At 37.6% G+C, this 24,413-nt stretch overlaps 1 protein-coding gene across 1 annotated transcript in view; it reads left to right on the forward strand.

The window, feature by feature from the left end:
* The window catches only part of LOC136872059 (uncharacterized), a 492,909-nt gene extending 482,170 nt beyond the window's left edge, over positions 1–10,739 (forward strand). The window contains exons 13-14 of the mRNA XM_067145916.2: positions 570–705; positions 4,511–10,739. Of these exons, the coding sequence (XP_067002017.2) occupies positions 570–705; positions 4,511–4,657 (283 nt within the window). The 3' untranslated portion in view covers positions 4,658–10,739. The remainder of the gene's footprint in view (positions 1–569; positions 706–4,510) is intronic.
* Positions 10,740–24,413: the final 13,674 nt, after the last annotated feature.

Genomic DNA, 24,413 nt, shown 5'->3' on the forward strand with positions numbered 1-24,413 from the left:
CCTATAAATGAATATTTGCCTCAGTTTTTCCTCTTGAATTCAAACTTTCCTACTTTTAAAAGCCCTGCTCAAGCTTGTTATTCCGAGCCATCTCTCCACTGACAACTCTAACATAGTCCAGCATCTCGTCTCCTTACTCCTACATCTTCCCAGCCTGAAGTTTTCAACATTTTTGTAACACTACTCCTTTATCAAAAATCACGCAGAACAAATCGTGCTGCTTTCCTTTGGATATTTTCCAGTTCTCGTATCAAGTAGTCCTGGTGTGGGTATCATCTAATAGGTGCTTTTAGAAGGAACTGATGAAAATGATTTTAAATAGTTTAAGAACTACAACTGTAGATATGTGTTCAAAAGAAATTTGTTAAATATGAAAATAAAATCAAGCTACCTCTGTGGAAGCTGTAAACAAGACTACAATTTCAGATAAAATCTATTAGGAAATTTATAATGAATATAAAAACATAGAAAGCAGATTCAAAACCTATTTTTAATGTCATACTTAATATTGAATTTATTAACTTGATTAGAGTTTCAAAATATTATATCATAGTTCATAAATCTTTCAGATCGGTGAGTCCTGTCAGGGAACCCTCCAGTCCATCCTCCAACTTACCAGATGACTCGGTCCCTGGGGAGCAGCAGGAAATTACATCGTTAGTGAGTGAGGAAGAAGTTAAAATCAATGGTGGATTTTTGCCTCAGGTAAGGAGTTCTATTTATTGACAATCCTCGTCATTTGGTTTATCTAGCAAAAGATAAAAGAGTTACATTGATAGTAGACTGGAACAAGAAAAGATATACTTGATAGGGTGAAATGGGTCCACCTATTCAGTACAAAGGCAAATGATAAATATGACCATATTTCCATATTAGTTATATTATAGTACTAATTTCAACCAACTTGGACCATCATCAGCTACATACTGTATATTTGAAAATTGGCACAATAAAACATTGAAATACACAGAAACATCCAAATGGAAGAGAACACGTTAAAATAAGTGTGTAGTAAAAAACTTGAAGATGACACCATGATCATCATGAAGATTATATCATATGACAATTAAAGATATCGATGGTATATCTTCAACAGTAAGAAGTAGTAGTCAGTGTAAGAGTGCTCTTTAGAGTACAGATCACAATTATATCAACATACAAATATGTGGCTTCCGATCGAGATAGCTAAGGAAGCCATATTTTTGGTCCTGCTAGCCTGGGGGGGCAATATAGCATGCATTGTGCTTATCACATGTATATCTTGCAGTGGTGTCACTACCAGCGTGCTTGCCAGCCACTGTCTTGGGAAGGTGCGGTATTCAACTGATGAGCCCATGCCGCATTGGGGTGAAACACTGGTAATTTCTGTCGGTTAAGTTTCCTGAATAATAAAAATATGTACTAGTATTTCACAAAAACTGTAATAATACAGTTATTGAATGATGCCACATAGAGACTGTTGACATTCAGATTTTGTCCCATTGATTTACAGATTTAGTCCGCCTCTGTGGTGTAATAATTAGTGTGATATACTCTAATCTGCAAAGTTTATTTGAAGAAAGAGGACTCCCTTTCCCTTTGTGAAGTCACTCTCTGTCCTGTGACATTCAAGAATGTCTTTCTTGTTCATTTTCTTTGTTAAGTGATAAATGCACATTTTTTAATGCAATATACTATGATGCATATTCACTTTCTATTTCGGCAGGATGGGTTGTTATAGATATGTAGATTTGTTAAAAATGAAGCCATGTTTTCCAGTGTTGACTTAGTTAAATGTAGCAAAGGCTTTTCAGTCTGTCAAACACATAGCAAATACAATGTAAATTAAAACACTAAAAGCATATCTGTAAAACACACACTAACATACAAAGAATGACATGTTTCTTTCTACAAGAACATCCTCAGATTCTATCAAATCACTTAAAATAAGCTTATATATGTACAGTATTGTTTACGTAGCGTAAACTTGTCAATGATAGAGAGATGAGTGATAACATGAAACAGTAATGACAAAAAATAAATTATATACAATTATAATATAGTGAAAAACTTACGTATTTATCTAGACTGCCGATGTTAAGTCTGTTGTCACCAAACACTATTTCAGGACAGTCCTGACACCATGATCATCATGAAGATACAAATATGTGGCTTCCGATCGAGATAGCTATATGTGTTTCAGGACAGTCCTGAAATAGTGTTTGGTGACAACAGACTTAACATCGGCAGTCTAGATAAATACGTAAGTTTTTCACTATATTATAATTGTATATAATTTATTTTTTGTCATTACTGTTTCATGTTATCACTCATCTCTCTATCATTGACAAGTTTACGCTACGTAAACAATACTGTACATATATAAGCTTATTTTAAGTGATTTGATAGAATCTGAGGATGTTCTTGTAGAACGAAACATGTCATTCTTTGTATGTTAGTGTGTGTTTTACAGATATGCTTTTAGTGTTTTAATTTACATTGTATTTGCTATGTGTTTGACAGACTGAAAAGATATGTAGATGATAGTCCACTTCTGTGGTGTAGTGGTTAGTGTGATTAGCTGCCACCCCTGAAAGCCTGGGTTATATTGCCGGCTCTGCCAGGAATTAAAAAATTGGTACGAGGACTGTAACAGGATCCACTCAGCCTCGGGAGGTCAGCTGAATAGAGGGGTTCGATTCCCACCTCAGCCATCCTCAAAGTGGTTTTCTGTGTTTTCCCCTAATTCTTTTCCAGGCAAATCCTGGGCTGGTCCCAACTTAAGGCCATGGCCGCTTCCTTCCTTCTTCCTTGTCTATCCCTTCCAATATTTCCATCCCCTAATAAGACCCCTGTTCAGCATAGCAGGTAAGGCCACCTGGGTGAGGTACTGGTCATCATCTACAATTTTATCCCCGACCAAATATCTCACAATCCAGGACACTGCCCTTGAGGTGGTAGAGGTGGAATCTCTCTCTGAGGCCATGGGAAAATCCAACCTTGGAGAGTAGATGGATGAAGTAAAAAAAAAAAATTGTACAGGTTTAAATATTTCTTCACAGTTACCTCATGTTGAAAACAAAACAAACAAACTCATGGTGCATATATGCTATTGAGGCCCTTGGCCTGCTCAGGCAACTGCTGCTCATCCAGATAGTGTCACATGGTCGGTGCAAAGAGATCCTCAGCTATATTACTTGGCTTCCATCATTGGGTGTGCTGCCTCTCATGTCACATAACTCTCAGTTCATCTCACGGGGCTGAGAGAACCTCGGTCTAGAATTAAAATCCTTGGACTGGCTGGGAATCAATTCAAGGTCTCTGGGTAAGAGGTACACATGCTATCCCTACACTAGAGGGCTGGCCCCTGTGCTACTGGCATGAACTAAAAGAACAGTTACAGCATTCCTAGAAAATGGCTTTTATTATTTTAGGGATGAAAATCAGGCCTGTGTCCAGAAATTGAAAAAAAAAGGAAAAGTTGTTTGCTTTACGTCCCACTAATGACTTCTATGGTTTTCGGAGGCACCAAGGTGCTGGAATTTTGTCCCGCAGGAGTTCTTTTACATGCCAATAAATATGCCGACACGAGGTTGATGTATTTGAGCACCTTGAAATACCACCAGACTGAGCGAGGATCGAACCTGCCAGGTTGGGGTCAGAAGGCCAGCTCCTCAACCGTCTGAACCACTCAGCCCAGCAATTGAAAAAGAAAAGAACTGTTAAAATACACAACTGTATTAAGAAATAATGACTATTCAGTTTTGCACAAAATAATTAAAGGCACTCAAGTTTTGCAAAGAAAAATAATATGGGAATCTTGCTGTTCAAACCAAGCAGAAAGTGGCTGTGTAGATTCTTGAAGGGGAACAACCTTTCTCTTCAAACAAGGAATGCCAGAGATTGCAGATGGACTATAAAATAAAATTTAAAAAAGTAGGTATCCATCAGTAGTTATAGGTTGAAATATAAATTTGGAATTTGGAATTTGAAAGTTTGAATTCAAGAGGACAAATTGGGGCAAATATTAATTTATAGGAAGGGGAGTTAGGAATTGGAATAACTTGCCAAGGGAGATGTTCAATAAATTTCCAGTTTCTTTGCAATCATTTAAGAAAAGCCTAGGAATGCGGATCAGTAGTGATTGATTGATTGATTGATTGATTGATTGATTGATTGATTGATTGATTGATTGATTGATTGATTGATTGATTCCCCCCACACACATATTTTGAGGTTAATAAATTCCAGGAAATTGGAAAAATTACGCGAGTTGAGGTTAAGAAATGCTAAAAGAAAGTAGTAAAAATTGCACGATTAAGTGCAGTATATGCTGAGTGTCACAAATCAACGTGATGTTTTTGTAAGATATAGATATGGACAGTTTTTTTGTGAAACAAAATGATCCTTTTCATGATGAACAGAGATACTGTGTTGTCCTGTTTATGTCATTCCATCAAAATCTTCTGAAAGGAGAAATACAATCTGATCTTTATATGGAGAAACTTACAGGTAACTCTTTTTATTGCAGGAGCACTCATCTCCCACTGGCGATGGCCATAGCAGGTTTGGCTTCACATCACTCCAGCCGTTTGTTCGCAACAACAAAGGTTATCGTCCTATTGTGTTCAATCCTGGGAATTCTTCGTCCCACAAAGTTGCTCAACCAGTTAGTTAGGTGTATCAAGTGCCTTTTACATTACTCCCACATGTGTTAGTGAAGGAGAGACTGAACTGATAAAACATTTCTGTTAAAATGTTTAATTAATTACGTGTTCATATGTCAGAGGCTTCTTTGGAATACAAAATCTGTTTTATTTATTTGTGTTATTTGCAATGTTGTTTGGATATTGCCTTCTTTTTTATCAGCAAAAACAGCTATGAAATCTATTTGGATATATATATATATTTTTGTAGCAATAACAGCTATGAAATACTAATTCAACTATTAACAGTGCCAAATGAACAATATTCCTTTTAGAGAAAGGAGCCAAAGTTGACCCCACATGTTTATTGCAGACTATAGATATTATTATCATTCTTATTTTTATTACTATTACAACCTGTTTAGTCTTATGAATGTATTGGGTCTCTTTTAAATGTCTTGTCTATATATTTGGCAGTACATTAATTTTATCTCTGGTTAATGCCAGTAAATGTATGTTATGCATTTAACTAGTCTTTATTATGTTATGTAATTTTTAGTGCAGTTCCATCTGCTCTTAAGACAGAACAACACTGGGTAACTCACATAAACATCATCCAGTCAAATTTAAGAGCTAAACAATTTAAACATTTGTTAAGAAATTTCACCCCTTTCTCACTGACAATTGCCACTGAACTATGATAAATTCTCACTTTGAAATTCTTTGAAATTCTTTCATACGTATTTTTTTCCAATGATCTTTAATAATAAGAGTATTAACCCCTCAGCGTCGCAGCCATTTTAGGAGCTTCCTACCCCGCGGCCGGGTGAGATTTCAACTACGCTCGACTGAAATACCTTGATTCACTTAAAGCGTTACTACGAGTATAAGAGTAGCCCGATATTTATGAAATTTTGAATTCCTTATGACAGAACTATGTACATGCATATAATGGCATAATTGTTTCATATTACCTTAGTAATTTAGTTTCATGTGATAGAGTTCGAAGCACTCTTCTAGACAGAGACCCACGTCACACTCCTGGCAGCAGTACACCGACTTTGTCATTTTGCCGTGTTTTGAACACACGATACAACGTCTCTGAGGTTTGTATTTCTCACCCTTGGGTGATAATTTCATGATAAAATGTCTTTCCTGCAACCTTGGAACTGTATTATCTGATGCGCGCCGGCCTTGAATATTTCGTTCCTCGTCCGAGCGAGCTTATTTTGTAAACAAACCTTCCTCCAGCTGAACCCGATAAGATAGGCCTAACTGCTCAGTGTTTGTCCCTGTGACTTGTCTGGATATTATTAGGCAATTTAGGAATCCAAATTCACTGTTGAAAACTTCCCTTTGACATGTATAATTATCAATAGTCTCCTACACGAAATTTCCAAGTGCTGGTTCCTCCTCATCGTCACTCTCATCATTTATCACTGCATACGCCACAGCCGCATCATTTATTTCATTATCACTGCTGCTTATACTGTCACTACTACTTCCGACTAAACTTTCGTCTGAATTATACAATATTTCAAGCACATTACTGTCAGTCAAACCACGGCTGAGCGCGGCGCGTCACACGGCCTGATGAAGCTGCTGCAGGACGAAACTGAATGAGAGGAATAACATTCATGACAAAACAAACCAACTCGATACATATTTCAGATAAAAGGTCGAGACATCGTCTTTCAAGCGAGATATATACCATGAACAACTGGTTCTCGTATCGTATGACAGAAAGCAGCACTAACTGATGCTACACAGAGCGCTCGTGGAGAGTTACGAAAATATTACAAGCAGAGAAATAAAGACAATACAATAAATTATTCGCACCCTCAACGTACAAGTAGAGCAAAGAACATCACGTGAAAATACAAACTTCTCCGATCATCATTTCTTTATTTTATTACGTGGGAAAGAATGAAGCAAACAGGCAGAGATTACAAGTGCTCAGACTTATTTGACAAATACTTACCCTCGCAGAAACAACTACAGTTTAACGATCTTCAATTCTTATTTTACAACAGTCACAACACTGATAAACCCCAACGTTTCTTCTTGGAAATGAAACAATTTGCAAATCCATAACTCCAAAACTCTTCGCGCTATAGCCGTAAATGCGAAGCCATGTATGGGTGTATACCACGTATAGAGGTTGGCGGCTACGGAAGAAAAGAGGGTCAATACAACGTATAGAGGTCGGCGGCTACGGAAGAAAAGAGGGTCTATACAACGTATAGAGGTCGGTGGCTATGGAAGAAAAGAGGGTCTATACAACATATAGAGTTAAAAGTCAGCGTGCTAACCATTTAGCCAAGGGAGTGATAAATGTATAATCCAGGCAATAACAGGCATAAAAATACTTTCTGTGAATGACTCATCAACCCAGCAAATTATTCAAAATTGTCAATGGTGCATTTGCTCATACATGGGATACACCCTGTATACTGCATTCTGTTTCACTTTTCTTTGACTCACTGCTGCCGTCAGAATTAAAGCAGCTCGATATAATGTTCTGGTGCATCATTTCATTATACTTTACAAATTTCATGGAATTATACTGATTTTCCTACTGTCTGATAACAGTAAATGAATTACCTTGTTGGATCACTTTCAACCACCCTCTACACAGCTGCCCTTATCAATTGACTATAGCTGTACAGAGGTGGGTTGAAAGCTCTCAAACAACATATTTCATTTAATATTATCAGACGATAGTGAAATTTTTACAATCACTATATATTATTATTATTATTATTATTCCTCAAATGATTGAGGTTGCCAAACCAATAAAGAACATCATAAAATATAAATTTAGTACCTAATCTAATTACAATACTGAATAAAAAACAATCATTCTATGGATAATGTGGAGAAAACAAAGAAGCAGCAGGTAAATAATTACTTTAATTGACGTAACTAAGTGGATAGAGGGTAGAGGTGATGCCTCAAGATTGCTGTCGAGGCTTTCAATGTTTGTATGTCCCACCTCACAGTGGTCTCATTCGGCACACCAAAGCTTCGTAAGTAGGTGACCAGTAGTTCAGGAATGGTGCCCCTTGCACTATGCATGAGCCCTATGACCTCGATGTCCTCAAGGTTGTACTTATTGAGGTAATTATGGAATGGTTAGTGAATATATCCTCTTTTTTCCTTCATCGACTTCAATGGGCTGTTGTGCATCTGCTTCAAATCTGAGAGTTCTCTTGAGTTTCATGGTGTCCAACAAGCTGTCACGTATTTTCTTTCACTATATCATCAGAAAGTAAATACAGGTTTATTATATAAAAAAACAAAAACCATCCTCCTGTATTAATAGGTTGCCATGAATGACAAGGTAATACGGATCACATGTGATAGACTTTTTTTAAAATGCTATTTATTCGGGGCGTCGACCCATGTCAATCTTTTGCCTCTACTGGCACCATGTTGTATGAAACTGCATGTAATTGGAATGGCAATAGTGTGGAATGTTGTGTGTGAGGAAAGGAAAATTAAGGACGTCACAAACACCTAGTCCCCAGGCCAGGGATATTAATCGTTACAATTAAAAACCCTGTCCCGCCCGGGAATCGAACTTAGGGCCGCCAGGAGACAGGTGGACACGTTGCCCGCAGTGCTGGATGATAGAGATGTTACAAAGGTATAAACACAGAAATTACATAATTTTGAAAGTGCTTGTCTGTAACAACATTATGCACTGAATATGTGATGCCTCAGGAGGCTAATGGAACCTCGGAGATCTATTGTAACTATTTCATGAGTGTCCTCCATGGATAGCTGGAAACACTTCCAAATGTTGGCTAAGTGTCGAGGTGTGGTGCCGTATAAAACTTGCATTAACCAAAACGAAGGAGGGTTACATGATTTCAAATAACTAAAATTTTGCATAAGTAAATGTTGACATTTGGTGTTGAAAAGTAAAAAATGACTCATACAGTAGTTTACATTGAAGTAATTGTTTTGGTTGACTGTAATTAAATTATAATACTAATAAGGAATGTCCATTACTGTACCTTTTCCTGCTGTTGAGTAAACAATTAAAAATACTAAATAACCATTATATTTCTTAAATTTAAAATACTGTACTGTACACATTCCTTTTTACTGAATAAATTGTTTAAATATGTACAGTACCTTGGTTTATTTCAAAAGTTATTTTTGTTTAAACTGGACTTTCATTAATTCGGACAACCTAGAACCCCAATTAGTCTAGATTAATGAGGTTTTACTGTACTTGCAGTGATCCCCATGAGTTAGTACCATTCCATCATCAGATTTGTTTAAGGAGCTTTTGTAGTGAATTAACTTGGACATTGCAGTTGATTAACACATGATAAATTTCCAGATTCATTTTGAACAGGTGATAATTTGGAGGGTCTCATGCCAAAGTGAACCGGGTATAAAATTGGAATTTATCTGTTACCTTTATAAATACAGAATTGCAAAATATAAGGAGCCCAGACATCTCTGTGAACTTGAAGGTAACAAGAATAATGTACCAGTGATATATGAATATAGAAAATTTTCAAATTGTAGTTTTCTTCATTCTTCAGAATTAATTAAAAAGATAGGCTAATAATGGAAAATGTTAAATATACAGTCAGTTCACTCTGGCATCAGACCTTTCAATTTAAACAGTGTAAATACTCCTATTAAATGGTATAAAACATAAAGTTAGTAATGTTGTGTGTTTTAATAAAATGACAAGAAACTAAAATCAAAGATACAAAATAGCATGAGAGATGAAATAAATGACACAATTAAAAATTATAAACATCTGGAATAGAGGCCATAGCATAATGTTAAGGGGAGAAAAAGGGGTTTTATACACATCAGTAAAACAATCAACCTTAGATCCAGGGAAATCACTTCTAATATTGTTTACAAAATACCTCATCAAATTGTTAATTACAAATATGAGTATGTTTAATGTAAATAACAATATAGAAAGTAATCTTCATTGGATTATTTTATAACAAATATTACAATTAACTCTGCTGGGTCTGAAGATGGTTATTTGCCTATTGAAATTTTTAAACTTTCCCTTCTCCATTATCAACAGTTTGTAGTATATGAAATTTTCTTTGCCCACTCTGACTAATTTTTGGATTTAACCACATTTCAAGATACCACATGATGTTTTAGTATAAAAATCGAACCCATGATTCATAAGGAAACAAAGCATCTACATTGTTTATTTCTCCAAAGATTTTAATTTACTGTGTATGACTTTGTATTTCTCTGTCATTAATTTCATGTCTATTTTAGTTTCTTATTAGTTTTTTAAATGATCACCATTAATACTTTTATGTTTCATTACCAATTAAGGAGTGTTTCTCATTGCTTAAATTAATAAGCTGTCCAAACTAATAAGGAATTTCATGTAGTATTTCTCTATTCTAGATCGTAATTTCCTTTGCAGTCTCAAAATTTCCTACAAAGTAACATGTTGTAAGTTTGACTCGGTTCATCTTAACAGTTTGCCATAATGGATATTCATCTGTAGATTTTGTAAAACTTTTGATCCTGCAATTAATTCCCCTTCCTCTGCCCCTCTCAATTTCTTGCCTCAACATCTCACTTCTTTTCTTAAAAACACAGTCTTTGAGCTATAAATTAGTACGGTACATAGGCCATGTATTAAATATAATAATTAAATATTACTTTTCAAAGTAAATGTGGAATCAACTATGCTTAAGGTAGCATCCCAGAAGTTATACTGATGAGCAAAAGAAAATGCCTTTTCAGAATGATCGGCCAGAGTTACCAAAGTAGACCTGAATATAATTTGCAGCCAATAGTTTATTATTAAAACTGACTTATTTGATGTGATGTGATTACTCAGTGAACAAACATGAGATTGGCTGTGTTCTGTTTGTACTCAAAACAAAACACTGTTTGAAACTCTCAGGGTTTTGGGTGTATTAACATTGATATTACTGCTATAATCTGTGCAATAACATGGAAATGTATTCATATATTGTTATTTTTGTTTATAGTTTCTGATGTATACAAAACAAATTGTAAATATGAATGGGTTGACAGTGTACTAAACATGTTTGTAAAAAGATTTAGACTATTATTGATTAAAGATTGTAAAATATATTAACAGTGATCAGTTTTTATTTGATTTCTCAAATGATACAGTCCTGATTTCCAGATAATATTCCCTCTCCAAATCTAGGTGGGGTCAAAAGGCCTGCATTTACATTAGAAAATTAACAGCTCTTTAATATCTTCAGCACTACCTTTTTCATAATTATGGTTACTGGTATTTATTTTATCATAAATTAATTTATGCAACAATTTGCATTTGAACTTGAATGCATTGATGTGAACACAATTAAATGCATGGCTGGAACCCAGTACAATGCACATCAAGTTAGTTTACCAAACATCAGGCTGCATAGCAGTGGGGTTGAATAAAAGAGAATCAAGGAGAAACTATTTTTAGTTAAGGATTTATTTTGTGTGGGACACCAGAATGTCAATGCTACAGTCAAATATTGAAGCTAAATATGGTAGTGAAACTGACATTCATACATTCATTTGATGCTTCCTGATCACAGTCTCAAGGGCAAGTTATTGGTAAAAGTCAATTACAGTTTGCCATGGAAATAAATGCCTGCTTGCTGGCCATGATTGATAAGGCATTGATGTATTCACAAATACGCACACAAAATGCTGTCAAATTGCATACACATAATTTTATTTACAAACTGTTAAACATTTGTCACACATCAGCAAACCAACATTTTTAACAACTACCTATCACGAAGCACATGGAGATTGCAAACTTGAAACAGTTGACTGCTGACTGCTTACATTAGCATGTCGGCCTAAACACAACATGAGTTCACAAGTACAACATCTGTTAAACTATAACTCCACCATCAAGACTGCTTCCTTATATATGTTGCCTGGCCAAGCTTCTAGAAGGATATGTCACAGCATATCTTTTAGTAAATTCTAGAGTGCTTAACACATAGTTACAATTGGAAGGAATGTTCTCCATAGTTCTCATCTTACCTAGTGTTATTCTGGATATTACAATATGTTGCACAATGTTACTGTGGAATATACATCATATAGGGGAGAGTCCTGCAGTACCAGCCACCTTAACGTTTTCCCTTATAAAAAATAAAATGCTGTACGGTATGAGATCTTGTGCTTCATTCAATGCTTTTGCAAGATCAGGGTGTGATTTCCATAAAATCTTACCAAAAGTTTATAATATTTAAAAATACAACAAAGCTTAATTTCCAAGGACTGCAAAAATCTTCTTCCAGTACCGGCCAGTTACCATATTCTAAGATATCTATGTCTAATAAATTACTAACATCAAACAAATACAGAATGAACTCGACAACACATAATTATTGGAACTGACATCGACTAACTTCAAGTCTGGTTTAATTTTTGCAATAATTACAAGTAAAATACAAAATATTCCCTTGGTCTACACATCTAACATGCGCCCAGTTTTTGCGTCTGGTACACTGCACCCATTCTTGATCCAATGACTCACAACACATAATGCATAATGTGTTTTCTTCCATTTCATTAGTATTTACATAATCATAATAAAACTGCTTTCAGGCAGTAAAAGCTATTTTCCTGCTCAGGGACATGAAGATTATCTAGATCTTATATAAGTAACCAAGTGATTTTGCATGTCGTAATCAAAGGATTTTTTAATTCGTCCCATTTGAGGAGTTAGATCCACAGCCACACCAACTGTAAGTGCTCTCAGACGATCTCCTAACGTACTTCTTGGCGCAAAAAAAAGTCTCAGCAGCCTGCCTTGCAGTCATTTTGTTAGAAATAATTTAGTTCAGTGCCATCTTCATTGCATCCTCGGTACACTTTCATTTTATTATACCCCTTTTCTCGGTCATTTCACACTGTAAAGTGATAAGAAGTGGATATAATTTTATTTCAAGTTAAAAACTTCATTATTGTTCCGTATTGAATAGAGAAATAAGATGTACAATATAATAGGTTAGGATCCACCTTTCAATACTCCGTAATAAGATGGTAAGAAGTAGTTACAACCTGTTTAATGGGACCGGTTTCAACACATTTTAAGTGTCATCATCAGCCAATTTTCGAAGATCTTAAAACAACTAGCACATTGAATACAGGCAAAAAATTAACAATGTATCATAACGTAGCAATTCAGTAAATGTTCAAAACACAATAATCACAGTCAAGAGAGTAAACAGAACATCACTATCTTGCGCCGAAAACAAATATAGCTGAAGTTCATAAGCAGGTCAAATATTCGCTTATGTAAAGTCGTTGCTAGGCAGGTCTTGTAGGCATTTGTTTTTCCGGCCGAAGAGCAAAAGGTGACGTGAATGAAGTCTTAGGAAAACAGTATAGGATTTAATTTCGTCAAATTTCAAAGTGGATATATAGGTTTTATAAAATAATTTAAAACGTTAAAAAAGAATAAAGCCAAATAAAAATATATTTAAAAAAATAGGGAGAAATAATGAAAGAAATACGAGGTTCAACTCGAAACAACTTGCCGTAGTAATTGATAAAGAAATGATAAATAGAGAAAGGGGGGACGTTAATTAGAGGGTGGTGATGGTGGTGGTGGTGGTGGTGGTGGTGGTTATTGTTATTAGAGGAAATTATATTTCCTCTAATAACAATAACCACCACCACCACCACCACCACCACCATCACCACCCTCTAATTAACGTCCCCCCTTTCTCTATTTATCATTTCTTTATCAATTACTACGGCAAGTTGTTTCGAGTTGAACCTCGTATTTCTTTCATTATTTCTCCCTATTTTTTTAAATATATTTTTATTTGGCTTTATTCTTTTTTAACGTTTTAAATTATTTTATAAAACCTATATATCCACTTTGAAATTTGACGAAATTAAATCCTATACTGTTTTCCTAAGACTTCATTCACGTCACCTTTTGCTCTTCGGCCGGAAAAACAAATGCCTACAAGACCTGCCTAGCAACGACTTTACATAAGCGAATATTTGACCTGCTTATGAACTTCAGCTATATTTGTTTTCGGCGCAAGATAGTGATGTTCTGTTTACTCTCTTGACTGTGATTATTGTGTTTTGAACATTTACTGAATTGCTACGTTATGATACATTGTTAATTTTTTGCCTGTATTCAATGTGCTAGTTGTTTTAAGATCTTCGAAAATTGGCTGATGATGACACTTAAAATGTGTTGAAACCGGTCCCATTAAACAGGTTGTAACTACTTCTTACCATCTTATTACGGAGTATTGAAAGGTGGATCCTAACCTATTATATTGTACATCTTAATTTTATTTCTTTAAAAATCCAATTGGCCGGTACTGGAAGATATATGGTTGGCCGGTACTGTACAAAACTCACATGAAGGAACTTCCCCTACTGTATATTGTTTAATAGACGATGTCGTGAAACTCTTACCAGGTATAGCATCCTCAAAGAATGTATATAATATATACGTAAAAACAAAATTAACAGCTTACCTAGAAATGGAGTAACTGGGGCTTGAAAATAACTTTTTGCGCCTGATCGTAAGCCGGCCAACGTTCAACATTCACATCTCACACAACGTTAAACGAAACCCCCAAATTATGACAAGCGGGAATGTTGCATCCTTCATATGCTACCTATAAGCTACTGCCATATAGCACCTAAAATGAGAACCAGCATTGGCCGGTTCTGCAAGCCGGCCGGTACTGTAGGACTCTCCCCTATACAGGTAATAAATTACTGTATATACTATTAATTACAGGTTTTTATATTAACTAAATTCATATAAATATACAGCACGTTTCATGACATAACCTCACAAACAATGTGATCATAAATAATAATGATACTAATACTAAATGGATGAAAACACTTCATAGCCATACCTCACAAGTCATAATATTATTAATAATAATAATAATTCAAGCTTGATACTTACATTACTTATCCATGGGTTAAAGACTATTGTTTTCAAGTTATATCAGTTTATCACACTTGCGTTAGCATCTAGTTGCTATGGTCTGACACCATGATTAGCCACTTCATATCCCGTTGGTGGAAAATTTTCACCATCAGAATGTTAGTTGGTGGGGTAGGATAGTCGATGGTATAGAATTTCTAATCACTAGATTGTGTGCCAGAAGCCTCGATTCAATTCCAAACCTTTTGAACATCACCTTGTGTTGCTTTTTATCTTAAACGGACTGATCATATATTTTGTGAAACATGTGACCTTGTCTCAGTGGAGAGGCTTGCACGTCCCAATGAAGCAGACAGCCGACTCGTAGGTGATCAGATAGGTATCTGTCAAGAGACCAGACTAACGAATGGTTCATCGAAGGGAGGGGGGGGGGGGCGTGTTAGCAGCTTTCAAAAGTTGCAAGGATGGCAGTCTGTATGATTGATTGAATGACCTTATAAAAATATTTAACATGTCTTAGCTGTGTTGATTCTGTTACATGGTTGAAAGCAACGGGAAACCACAGCCATAAATAACTCCCGAGGACATGCAGTTCTTTCTGTATGTATGAATGATGTACTGATGATGGCTTCCTCTTTGATGAAATATTTCAGAAGTAAAATAGTCCTCCATTTGGAATTCCAGGTGGGAACTACACGGGAGGGGCAATCAACAGAAAGATAAATACTGACATTCAGCAAGTCGGAGCATGGAAAGTTAGAAGTTTGAATCGTTGTGGTAGGTTAGAGAATCTCAAAAGGGTAAGTGGCATTGATTGATTGATTGATTGATTGATTACATGGATATGAAAAGGTTAGCACAGGCTAGGGTGAAATGGAGCTGCAAAACCTGTCTATGGACTGATGACCCAAACATATTTTGATTTTTAAATTGACTCTGCATGATGATAAAGTTCCTCAATCTGTTGCTCAGCTGCTTCAATGCACAGTGCTAATAATAATCATTATATTTAATAATCTATTCAATAATATTTTTTTATTATTCATTCATTCATTCATTCATTCATTCATTCATTCATTCATTCATTCATTCATTCATTCATTCATTCAACTTCGCTAATCGGCCAAGTAGGGACCACGATAAGCCTCACTTTACATTCTGGCATTTGTTCATTTTTCGCTTGATCCACATCGTCTTCATTAGCTCATTGTGTTTAGCACGACGTTCTTCTGTCCATTTAGCACCAGTTGCCCGTTTTTCGTCCCGGCGAAGTCCCAAAAGTCTTGATGGCTGCTCTGAAAAGATTTCGGTCTAGTGCATCTTCTGCTTGTAGGCCCAGTTCTTTGAGATCTTTCTTGACATTAACGTACCATGGCATTGCCGTTTTTGGTTTAGAGTCAAATACACTGAAGATACGTTTCGTCCATCGAGAGTCGATCATCCGTCGTATATGACCGTAGAAACGAACTCTGCCTTTACTCATTGTGTCCGTGATCTTCTCTATCTTAGAGTATACTTCTTGCCTGGATTTCCTAATGTAGATACAATTTTTGTAGTTTGGACCAAGTATGGTGTGTAGGATCTTTCTTTCTTTTCTCTCTAAATCCGCAAGCAAACATTTTTCGGACAGGATAAGGCATTCAGATGCATACAGTGATACTGGTTTGATGACAGTGTTGCAGTGACGAATTTTTGTGTTCAGGGAAAAGCACTTTTTGTTGTATATGTTGCGGGTGGTTTGGAAAGTGACTTCCATTTTCTTGATTCTTGCTGCTATGGCCTCTTTGTCAAGTCCATTTTGCTGAATCCATTCCCCAAGGTATTTACATTTACTAACACGGTTTATCGTTCCATATTTGGTGTTTGGTTGTGCCGTATCATCTTTGATATTTGACATTACTTCTGTCTTTTGAAAGGAAATTTGTAAACCTGTTTGTTCTGCTACTTCCTTCAACACATTGATCTGTTCTGTTGCACTTTCGAAATCTTTTGTCATAAGGGCTATATCATCAGCGAACGCTAAGCAATCTATTTCCACTCCATTTTGCTTTGTCCCAATCCTTACGGGTTTGTAAAGGTTTCTTTCTTTTAACGCCTTTCGCCACTCCTGTATTACCTTCTCAAATACGCAGTTGAACAAAAGAGGTGACAGCCCATCTCCCTGTCGAACGCCTGTCTTGATCTCAAAGGGTTCAGTTAGAGTAGGTGAAGCTTTGTCTGACCCTGTAATAGTTGAGAGGGGAGTTCCTCAGGGCAGTGTTATCGGACCTTTATGTTTTCTTATATATATAAATGATATGAGTAAAGGAGTGGAATCGGAGGTAAGGCTTTTTGCGGATGATGTTATTCTCTATAGAGTGATAAATAAGTTACAAGATTGTGAGCAACTGCAACGTGACCTCGAAAATGTTGTGAGATGGACAGCAGGCAATGGTATGTTGATAAACGGGGCTAAAAGTCAGGTTGTGAGTTTCACAAATAGGAAAAGTCCTCTCAGTTTTAATTACTGCGTTGATGGGGTGAAAGTTCCTTTTGGGGATCATTGTAAGTATCTAGGTGTTAATATAAGGAAAGATCTTCACTGGAGTAATCACATAAATGGGATTGTAAATAAAGGGTACCGATCTCTACACATGGTTATGAGGGTGTTTAGGGGTTGTAGTAAGGATGTAAAGGAGAGTGCATATAAGTCTCTGGTAAGACCCCAACTAGAGTATGGTTCCAGTGTATGGGACCCTCACCAGGATTACCTGATTCAAGAACTGGAAAAAATCCAAAGAAAAGCAGCTCGATTTGTTCTGGGTGGTTTCCGACAAAAGAGTAGCGTTACAAAAATGTTGCAATGTTTGGGTTGGGAAGAATAGGGAACATGCATGATCCGGGGTTTTAATTAAAAATATGCTAATCTGATACAAAATTGCATGCAGAATTCAAAAATGTGATCAGAATGTACAAATAATAACTCCAAACATGATAAAAATCTACGAAAATGTCACGTCACGCAAGGACGCGATCTCATTGGCCTGACGTCATCGTACAGGTTGACTGAATTAGCAGACGAAATAACACAGTGTGCTGTGAGAAGCAGGATACACTTCGCGTATTTCTACTTTACGTTAGTGTCTAGGATGGTTAAATTCGAGGTCTATACATTGGATAATAATCTGAGTGGTATATTTTAGACTTAAAATGAATCCTGCGCAGACAGTGAGGCAGAAAACTTATAAATGGTGTAGAGTTCCGATGTGCAATAGCACATCGCATACCATCCCAAACAAATTGTTTATAAACGTTCCAAAGACGCTAAAACTAGGGAGAAATGGATTTTGGCGAGCTGGAGAAATGCTGGTGATATATCGGAAAAGTCTACAGTTTATTTCTTTGAAGATTTTAACGTAAGATGAATTTGTTTGAATTTTCAAATCACTTTTCCATGTCAGCTGTTCTAGTGGTAAAACTTTAAATTTTAATGTATGATGCTTTATTTAAATGCTTCAATTACATCTTGGAATATGAAAGTAATAAACGGTGCATTAAATAATGCTGATTATTAAAGTATTCTCCAAACCTAACCTATGTTTTGGGTGATCCATGTCAAGATAATAAATCAAAGGGGTTATGAACCATTTTGACAGCTCTAATTCTACCAATATATCTTGGCATGGGACAGTTATGTATGTCTTTATTGAAGAGCTTAATTGGTAAAGAAATTTAGGCTATGTCTAAATACCCTATAATGTAGCAAAGAATAGGCGTGTACATCATGAAAGGAAACGACGTGAATTTAACAAATGTATAACTCTACACAAAACCAATGCTTGTCTGTTGGAGTCTTATAAGTTAACAATGCTCAATTATAATAATTATCATAATATTAATGAAATAAATAACATAATTGCACACAGGTGAAAATAGTGATGTAGGTGTTTAAAATATAATCCAACATAGCCTAAGTTTTAGGTTATACAAGCCAAGTCAATAAACCGAAGGGTAAAAATACCGCGCGAGTTGGCCGTGCGGTTAGGATCGCGCAGCTGTGAGCTCGCATCCGGGAGATAGTGGGTTTTGAACCCCACTGCCGGCAGCCCTGAAGATGGTTTTCCGTGGTTTCCCATTTTCACACCAGGCAAATGCTGAGGCTGTACCTAAGGCCACGGCCGCTTTGTTCCCATTCCTAGGCCTTTCCTGTCCCATCGTCGCCATTATGTGACGGTGTGACGTAAAGCAAACAGAAAAAAAAATAAAGTCACAGCACCCAAAGACATTCCTGTATTGAACGACTAAAATGTCACCAGGACACTTTTCTTTCCTGATATGCTCAGCTTGTTAAAAGCCAAATGTAATTAATGTTATTGGCTTCACGCCCCGCTAACTACTTCTACGATTTTCGGAGACGCCGATGTGCAGGAATTTAGTCCTGCAGGAGTTATTTTACGTGCCAGTAAATCTACCGACACGAGGCTGACGTATTTGAGCACCTTCAACTACCACCGGACTGAACCAGGATCGAACCTGCCAAGTTGGGGTCAGAAGGCCAGCACCTCAACAGTCTGAACCACTCCGCCCGACTTGTGAAAACTAGATGAAGTCATATTTACCTTTATCATGTTTAACTTTTTCCCTCCACAAAGATATTTAATTCTCTTTCATGGGCCCCGGAAGTGGGTAGGCCAGTTGTCCCAACCATAAATATATATTTTTTTGGGAATGATAGATTATAGCCCTATAGTACTATGATCTTTCTTTCTTTCCTTCTTTCTTTCTTTCTTAATCAGTTTATCCTTCAGGGTTGGTTTTCTCTCGGACTCAGCGAGGGATTTCACCTCTACCACTTCAAGGGCAGTGTCCTGGAACGTGAGACTTTGAGTATGGTGATGAAACTGGTGAGGAGGGCCATTACCTCGCCCAAGAGGCCTCACCTGTTATGCTCAACAGGGGCCTTGTTGGAGGATGGGAGGATCGGAAGGGATAGACAAGGAAGAGGGAAGGAAACGGCCGTGGCCTTAGGTGCCTGGAGGAGAAGTAGGAAAATACGAAAAACCACTTCGAGGATGGCTGAGGTGGGATTCGAAACCCTTCTACTCAGTTGACCTCCCGAGGCTGAGTAGACCCCGTTCCAGCCCTCGTACTATTTGTTTTCAACTTTCATGGCAGAGCCGGGAATCGAAACCGGGCCTCCGGGAATGGCACACATTAACCACTACACCACAGAAGCGGACTAGTACTATAATGCTACCTATATGTTTATGTTAGTGCTGAAATCCGATTTCTTACTTTACTAATGCTGAAAGCCCGAAAATGTAATGTTATTCTTTAATAGGGGAATCAGTCTAGAAGGAAATGTTGAAAGTGATGTGATATCTATCCAGGTTCAGTTGTTATCCTAATACTATGGGTTACAGTACATTGCACGTATATAAAAGATGCCACTTACAAACTTGCTTTTTATCCGCGAAATTCTGCGGCCACAAAAGTCACTATTTTTCAAGAATGATGACATCTACACATGATAGATTGTCTGATTGTGCTGTTTTGAACCTTTCTTCTGTCATTCTGAAGTTATTCGCGATCATGAATAATAAACAATCGGCTTTTAGCAACGGCTGATGCACAACGGCTGGTAGAGCTCCATGCGATACGGGATCGTGACGTCACAGCGCGCCGCTTACGTCAGAGGCCGTTTCACTCGCCTTGCGGAAAGGCACTATTAAATATTTTTTTAATGGTAGAAAACAAGGCAACATACCACAATGTAATACGTTTACGTACTATTTCATTGGTGTACTTTTCAAAAAAAATATTTTTGAAAATGATGCATGTTCCCAATTGAGAGAAAGAAGAAGAGCTGCTAGACTAAGTGGTATGTTCCGAGCTGTCAGCGGAGAGATGGCGTGGAATGACATTAGTAGACGAATAGGTTTGAATGGCGTGTATAAAAGTAGGAAAGATCACGATATGAAATTAAAGTTGGAATTCAAGAGGACAAACTGGAGCAAATATTCATTTATAGGAAGGGGAGTTAGGGATTGGAATAACTTACCAAGGGAGATGTTCAATAAATTTCCAATTTCTTTGAAATCATTTCGGAAAAGGCTAGGAAAGCAACAGATAGGGAATCTGCCACCTGGGCGACTGCCCTAAATGCAGATCAGTATTGATTGATTGATCGGCCTTTCCGAAAATCTGTTTGGTATTCCCCGAGTTTGTGTTCAACTTGCTGTTCTAGTCTTTCAAGGATGGACAGTGACAGGATCTTGTAGGCTACTGACAGAAGAGAAATTCCACGGTAATTGTTCACATCTCTTATGTTTCCTTTCTTGTATAAAGGATGGATCAAGGCTAGTCTAGCTTCGAGTCCTCTGGTAGTTGTTTATTTTCCCATATATCTACAATCGTCTGGTGTAGGTTGTCAATTGCTTCTTCCGCGGCATGTTTCCATAGTTCTGCAATCATGGAGTCTTCATGGGGTCTTGTTATTTTTCAGTCTCTTTATGTGGCGTTTGATTTCATCGCGATTTGGAGGAGAAGATGGCAGGTTTTGGCTCACTGGTTTGTTTGTTTTGATGGGGTTGGCTGGTTTTTATTATTTATGTTATTTATATTATTATTATTATTTATTATTATTATTATTATTATTACTATTATTATTATTATTTTCTTTTTTTCTTAATCCGTTTAAACTCCAGGGTTGGCTTTTCCATCGGACTCAGCGAGAGATCCCACCTCAACCGCCTCAAGGGCAGTATCCTGGAGCGTAAGACTTTGCATCCGGGATACAACTAGGAAGGAGCACAAGCACCTCGCCCAACCGACCTCACCTGCTATGCTGAACAGGGGCCTTGTAGGGAGATGGGAAGATCGGAAGGAATAGACAAGGAAGAGGGAAGGAAGCGGCCGTGGCCTTAAGTTAGGCACCATCCCAGCATTTACCTGGAGGAGAAGTGGGGAAACCACGGAACACCACTTCGACGATGGTGAGGAGGGAATTGAACCCCCTCTACTCAGTTGACTTCCCGAAACTGAGTGGACCCCGTTCCAGCCCTCGTACCACTTATCAAATTTCGTTGCAGAGCCGGGAATCGAACCCGAGCCTTCAGGGGTGGCAGCTAATCACACTAACGACACCACAGAGGCGATTGTTATTATTGTTAACTGATATTTAGAATTTCCTCTTTTCTATCTTATATTTTCTACTTCTGATAATGTCAACCTGATGGTTAGTTTAGTCCTCTTGAAATCTTCGTTTATACGCGAGCCTCTCACGTTCTATCACCACACGTAAGTCCGCCTCTGTAGCGTAACGGTTAGTGTTATTAGCTGCCGTCCGCGGGGGCCCGGGTTCGATTCCCGGTACTGCCAGAAATTTAAGAATGGCAGGAGGGCTGGTATGTGGTTCAAATGGTACATGCAGCTCACCTCCAATGGGGGTGTGCCTGAAAAGAGCTGCACCACCTCTGGATGAGGACACGAGTTTACTTTACCACACGTAAAATAAAGTTCCTCATTTACATTATACTGTGAAGCTAATCCGGGATCAAAGATCACTTGTTTGTTTCTCTTTGCTTCTTGCTGTAACTGGATGACGTAGCTCAGTAAAGATGGACTTGTGATCTTCGAACAGCTTGTAGGACTTCGCTCCCTGGCAGTTTGTGATAACCTGAACTCTGTTGAGGACTGCAACACCCACATGGACTCTTATCAGCATTTGTGTCATAGTCAATATTTGAGGAAGTGTATTGCATTTGGGACTGATAAAATTATATTAACCGATACCAGAATGTCAATATCGATATTATAATTTACTCTTCCCTTCTGTTTTGAATAATTTTCAGTTTTTTTTTTGTATTTTCTGTGAAGATAAAAATATCGGGGTAGGTTTTTTATTTTCGCTATATGTATGTACCTATGTTGAGTATTCAGCCCGAAAGCTGGTTTGATCCAACACAGCTCCGCCATCTGCTGTCATTTACATCGATACATGCATACATAAAAAGCTAAGGTTAATGTCCACTTACCATCAGAACCTTGGAGGCCTCTGTTAATTTCTCTTAGTTGTATTAGTCCATTAGAAGCTACCTGGGCGAGGCGGTAAAGGCGTGCTCGGTTCACCCGGAAAGACATGGGTTCGATTCTCTATCAGGAAGTAGAAGAATGCTTGAAATGTGATTTCTACTTCTGGAGTGGCAAAAGGCATTGAGGTTCACTCAGCCTACACCAAAAATGAGCACCAGGTTAATTCCTGGGAGCAATGACTGAAAGTTAATAACTCTTATCTCACTTAGAAATAAGATTACACTACTCCACAGGTCTTAATGGTCTGTACGGAGTTGGATTTTGCTTTACTTTGGTTCAGAAATCAGGCGTCACTGAAGAGGTGTACTAGGGAAATGAGGAGTGAGGTGCTTTCCCGTTGCTTTCCTCACTGAGCCAGAAAGTGTTATTACATATCAATCTGCCAAGCCCATTGATATGCATGCACCAACCGACCTTATGAGCAACATTTTCACACTTTTCATAACAGGGACTGGCTGCATAAAGAATGGTACTGCCGGGCTGAGTGACTCAGACGGTTGAGGCGCTGGCCTTCTGACCCCAACTTGGCAGGTTCAATCCTGGCTCAGTCCGGTGGTATTTGAAGGTGCTCAAATACGTCGATAGATTTACTGGCACGTAAAATAACTCCTGAGGGACTAAATTCCGGCACCTAGGCGTCTCCGAAAACCGTAAAAGTAGTTAGTAGGGCGTAAAAACAAATAAGATTATTATTATTATTATTATTATTATTATTATTATTATTATTATTATTATTATTATTATTATTATTATTGAAGAATGGCATTGCCAGCATCGCTCATACCTCAGTCACTTTCATGTTGTCAAAGGTGACAAGTCAATGACGGTAAGTAGCAAATTTGTTCTAACCCACGCCAGAAGACTTAGTGCACTGTAAACATTAAGTCTCACCACCAAAAGCATTTTTACTATACAGAGTGGTCGGAAACAACGTTGACCGAGCACATGAGCGTTAGGGAGTTGGTCCAACTAACAAGTGATTAAAAAAAAAAAAAAAAAGAAATACGTCGATATCTCGTGCCGTTGTCATTTTTATCAGCTGCTGAAGTTAGCCAACCAGATCGCTTGGCGGGCGAATTCAAATGTGCTTTAGGAGGCGGTGTTTGCTAAATCTGCACGTGGCTTAGTCGGGCTTAAGAGCCATGCCGAGAAATGAGCATCAAACACTAACACAGCGTGGGTTTCATCCAGTACCACCGCAGCGTGCTTGCTATGGAGCGAGCCTATCAGCAGGGAGGTTCTTGTTCAAGTCTCTCCGCTGGAGAAGTTTATTTCTTCTATTGGCGCTCTCAAACCGATCATAAGCCACGTGAAGATTTGGCAATACCCAGGGGCGGTGCGTGGTATTGTTGCAGTGTTGCAAACTCACAAACATTTTACACTTCATTTGTCGTCTTTTCTTCTAAACTTTTAGTTTAATAAACCTAACATATCCTAAAATATATTAAAATCAAGCATCCATGGTCGTTCAATGTACTAATGCTTCGTAACGGACCAATAAACTCTGCCGGCTTCGAATCAAACTCAGAGGGTTTGCTTTCCTCCAGCAACTCCCAAGCGGACAGAGTGGCGAAATGTAGTTCCAGCAGGGACGAGTCTAAGTCTGTATAGCATCAGGTAGCACGCCCGCTAGTATCGGTCTTAGGGAGTTGCACAAGACCAGCAAGTCCCCTATCGAGAAACAATTCCAAATGTCCCCTTTAGATAGGGCCACTCTGCGGAGATGACTTCATTCCAGCTTTCCCTACTCTCGCAAAAGTAATTTATTTTCCATTTTC

The sequence above is a fragment of the Anabrus simplex genome, chromosome 4 (genome assembly GCF_040414725.1).
Source record: "Anabrus simplex isolate iqAnaSimp1 chromosome 4, ASM4041472v1, whole genome shotgun sequence".
Taxonomy (NCBI): domain Eukaryota; kingdom Metazoa; phylum Arthropoda; class Insecta; order Orthoptera; family Tettigoniidae; genus Anabrus; species Anabrus simplex.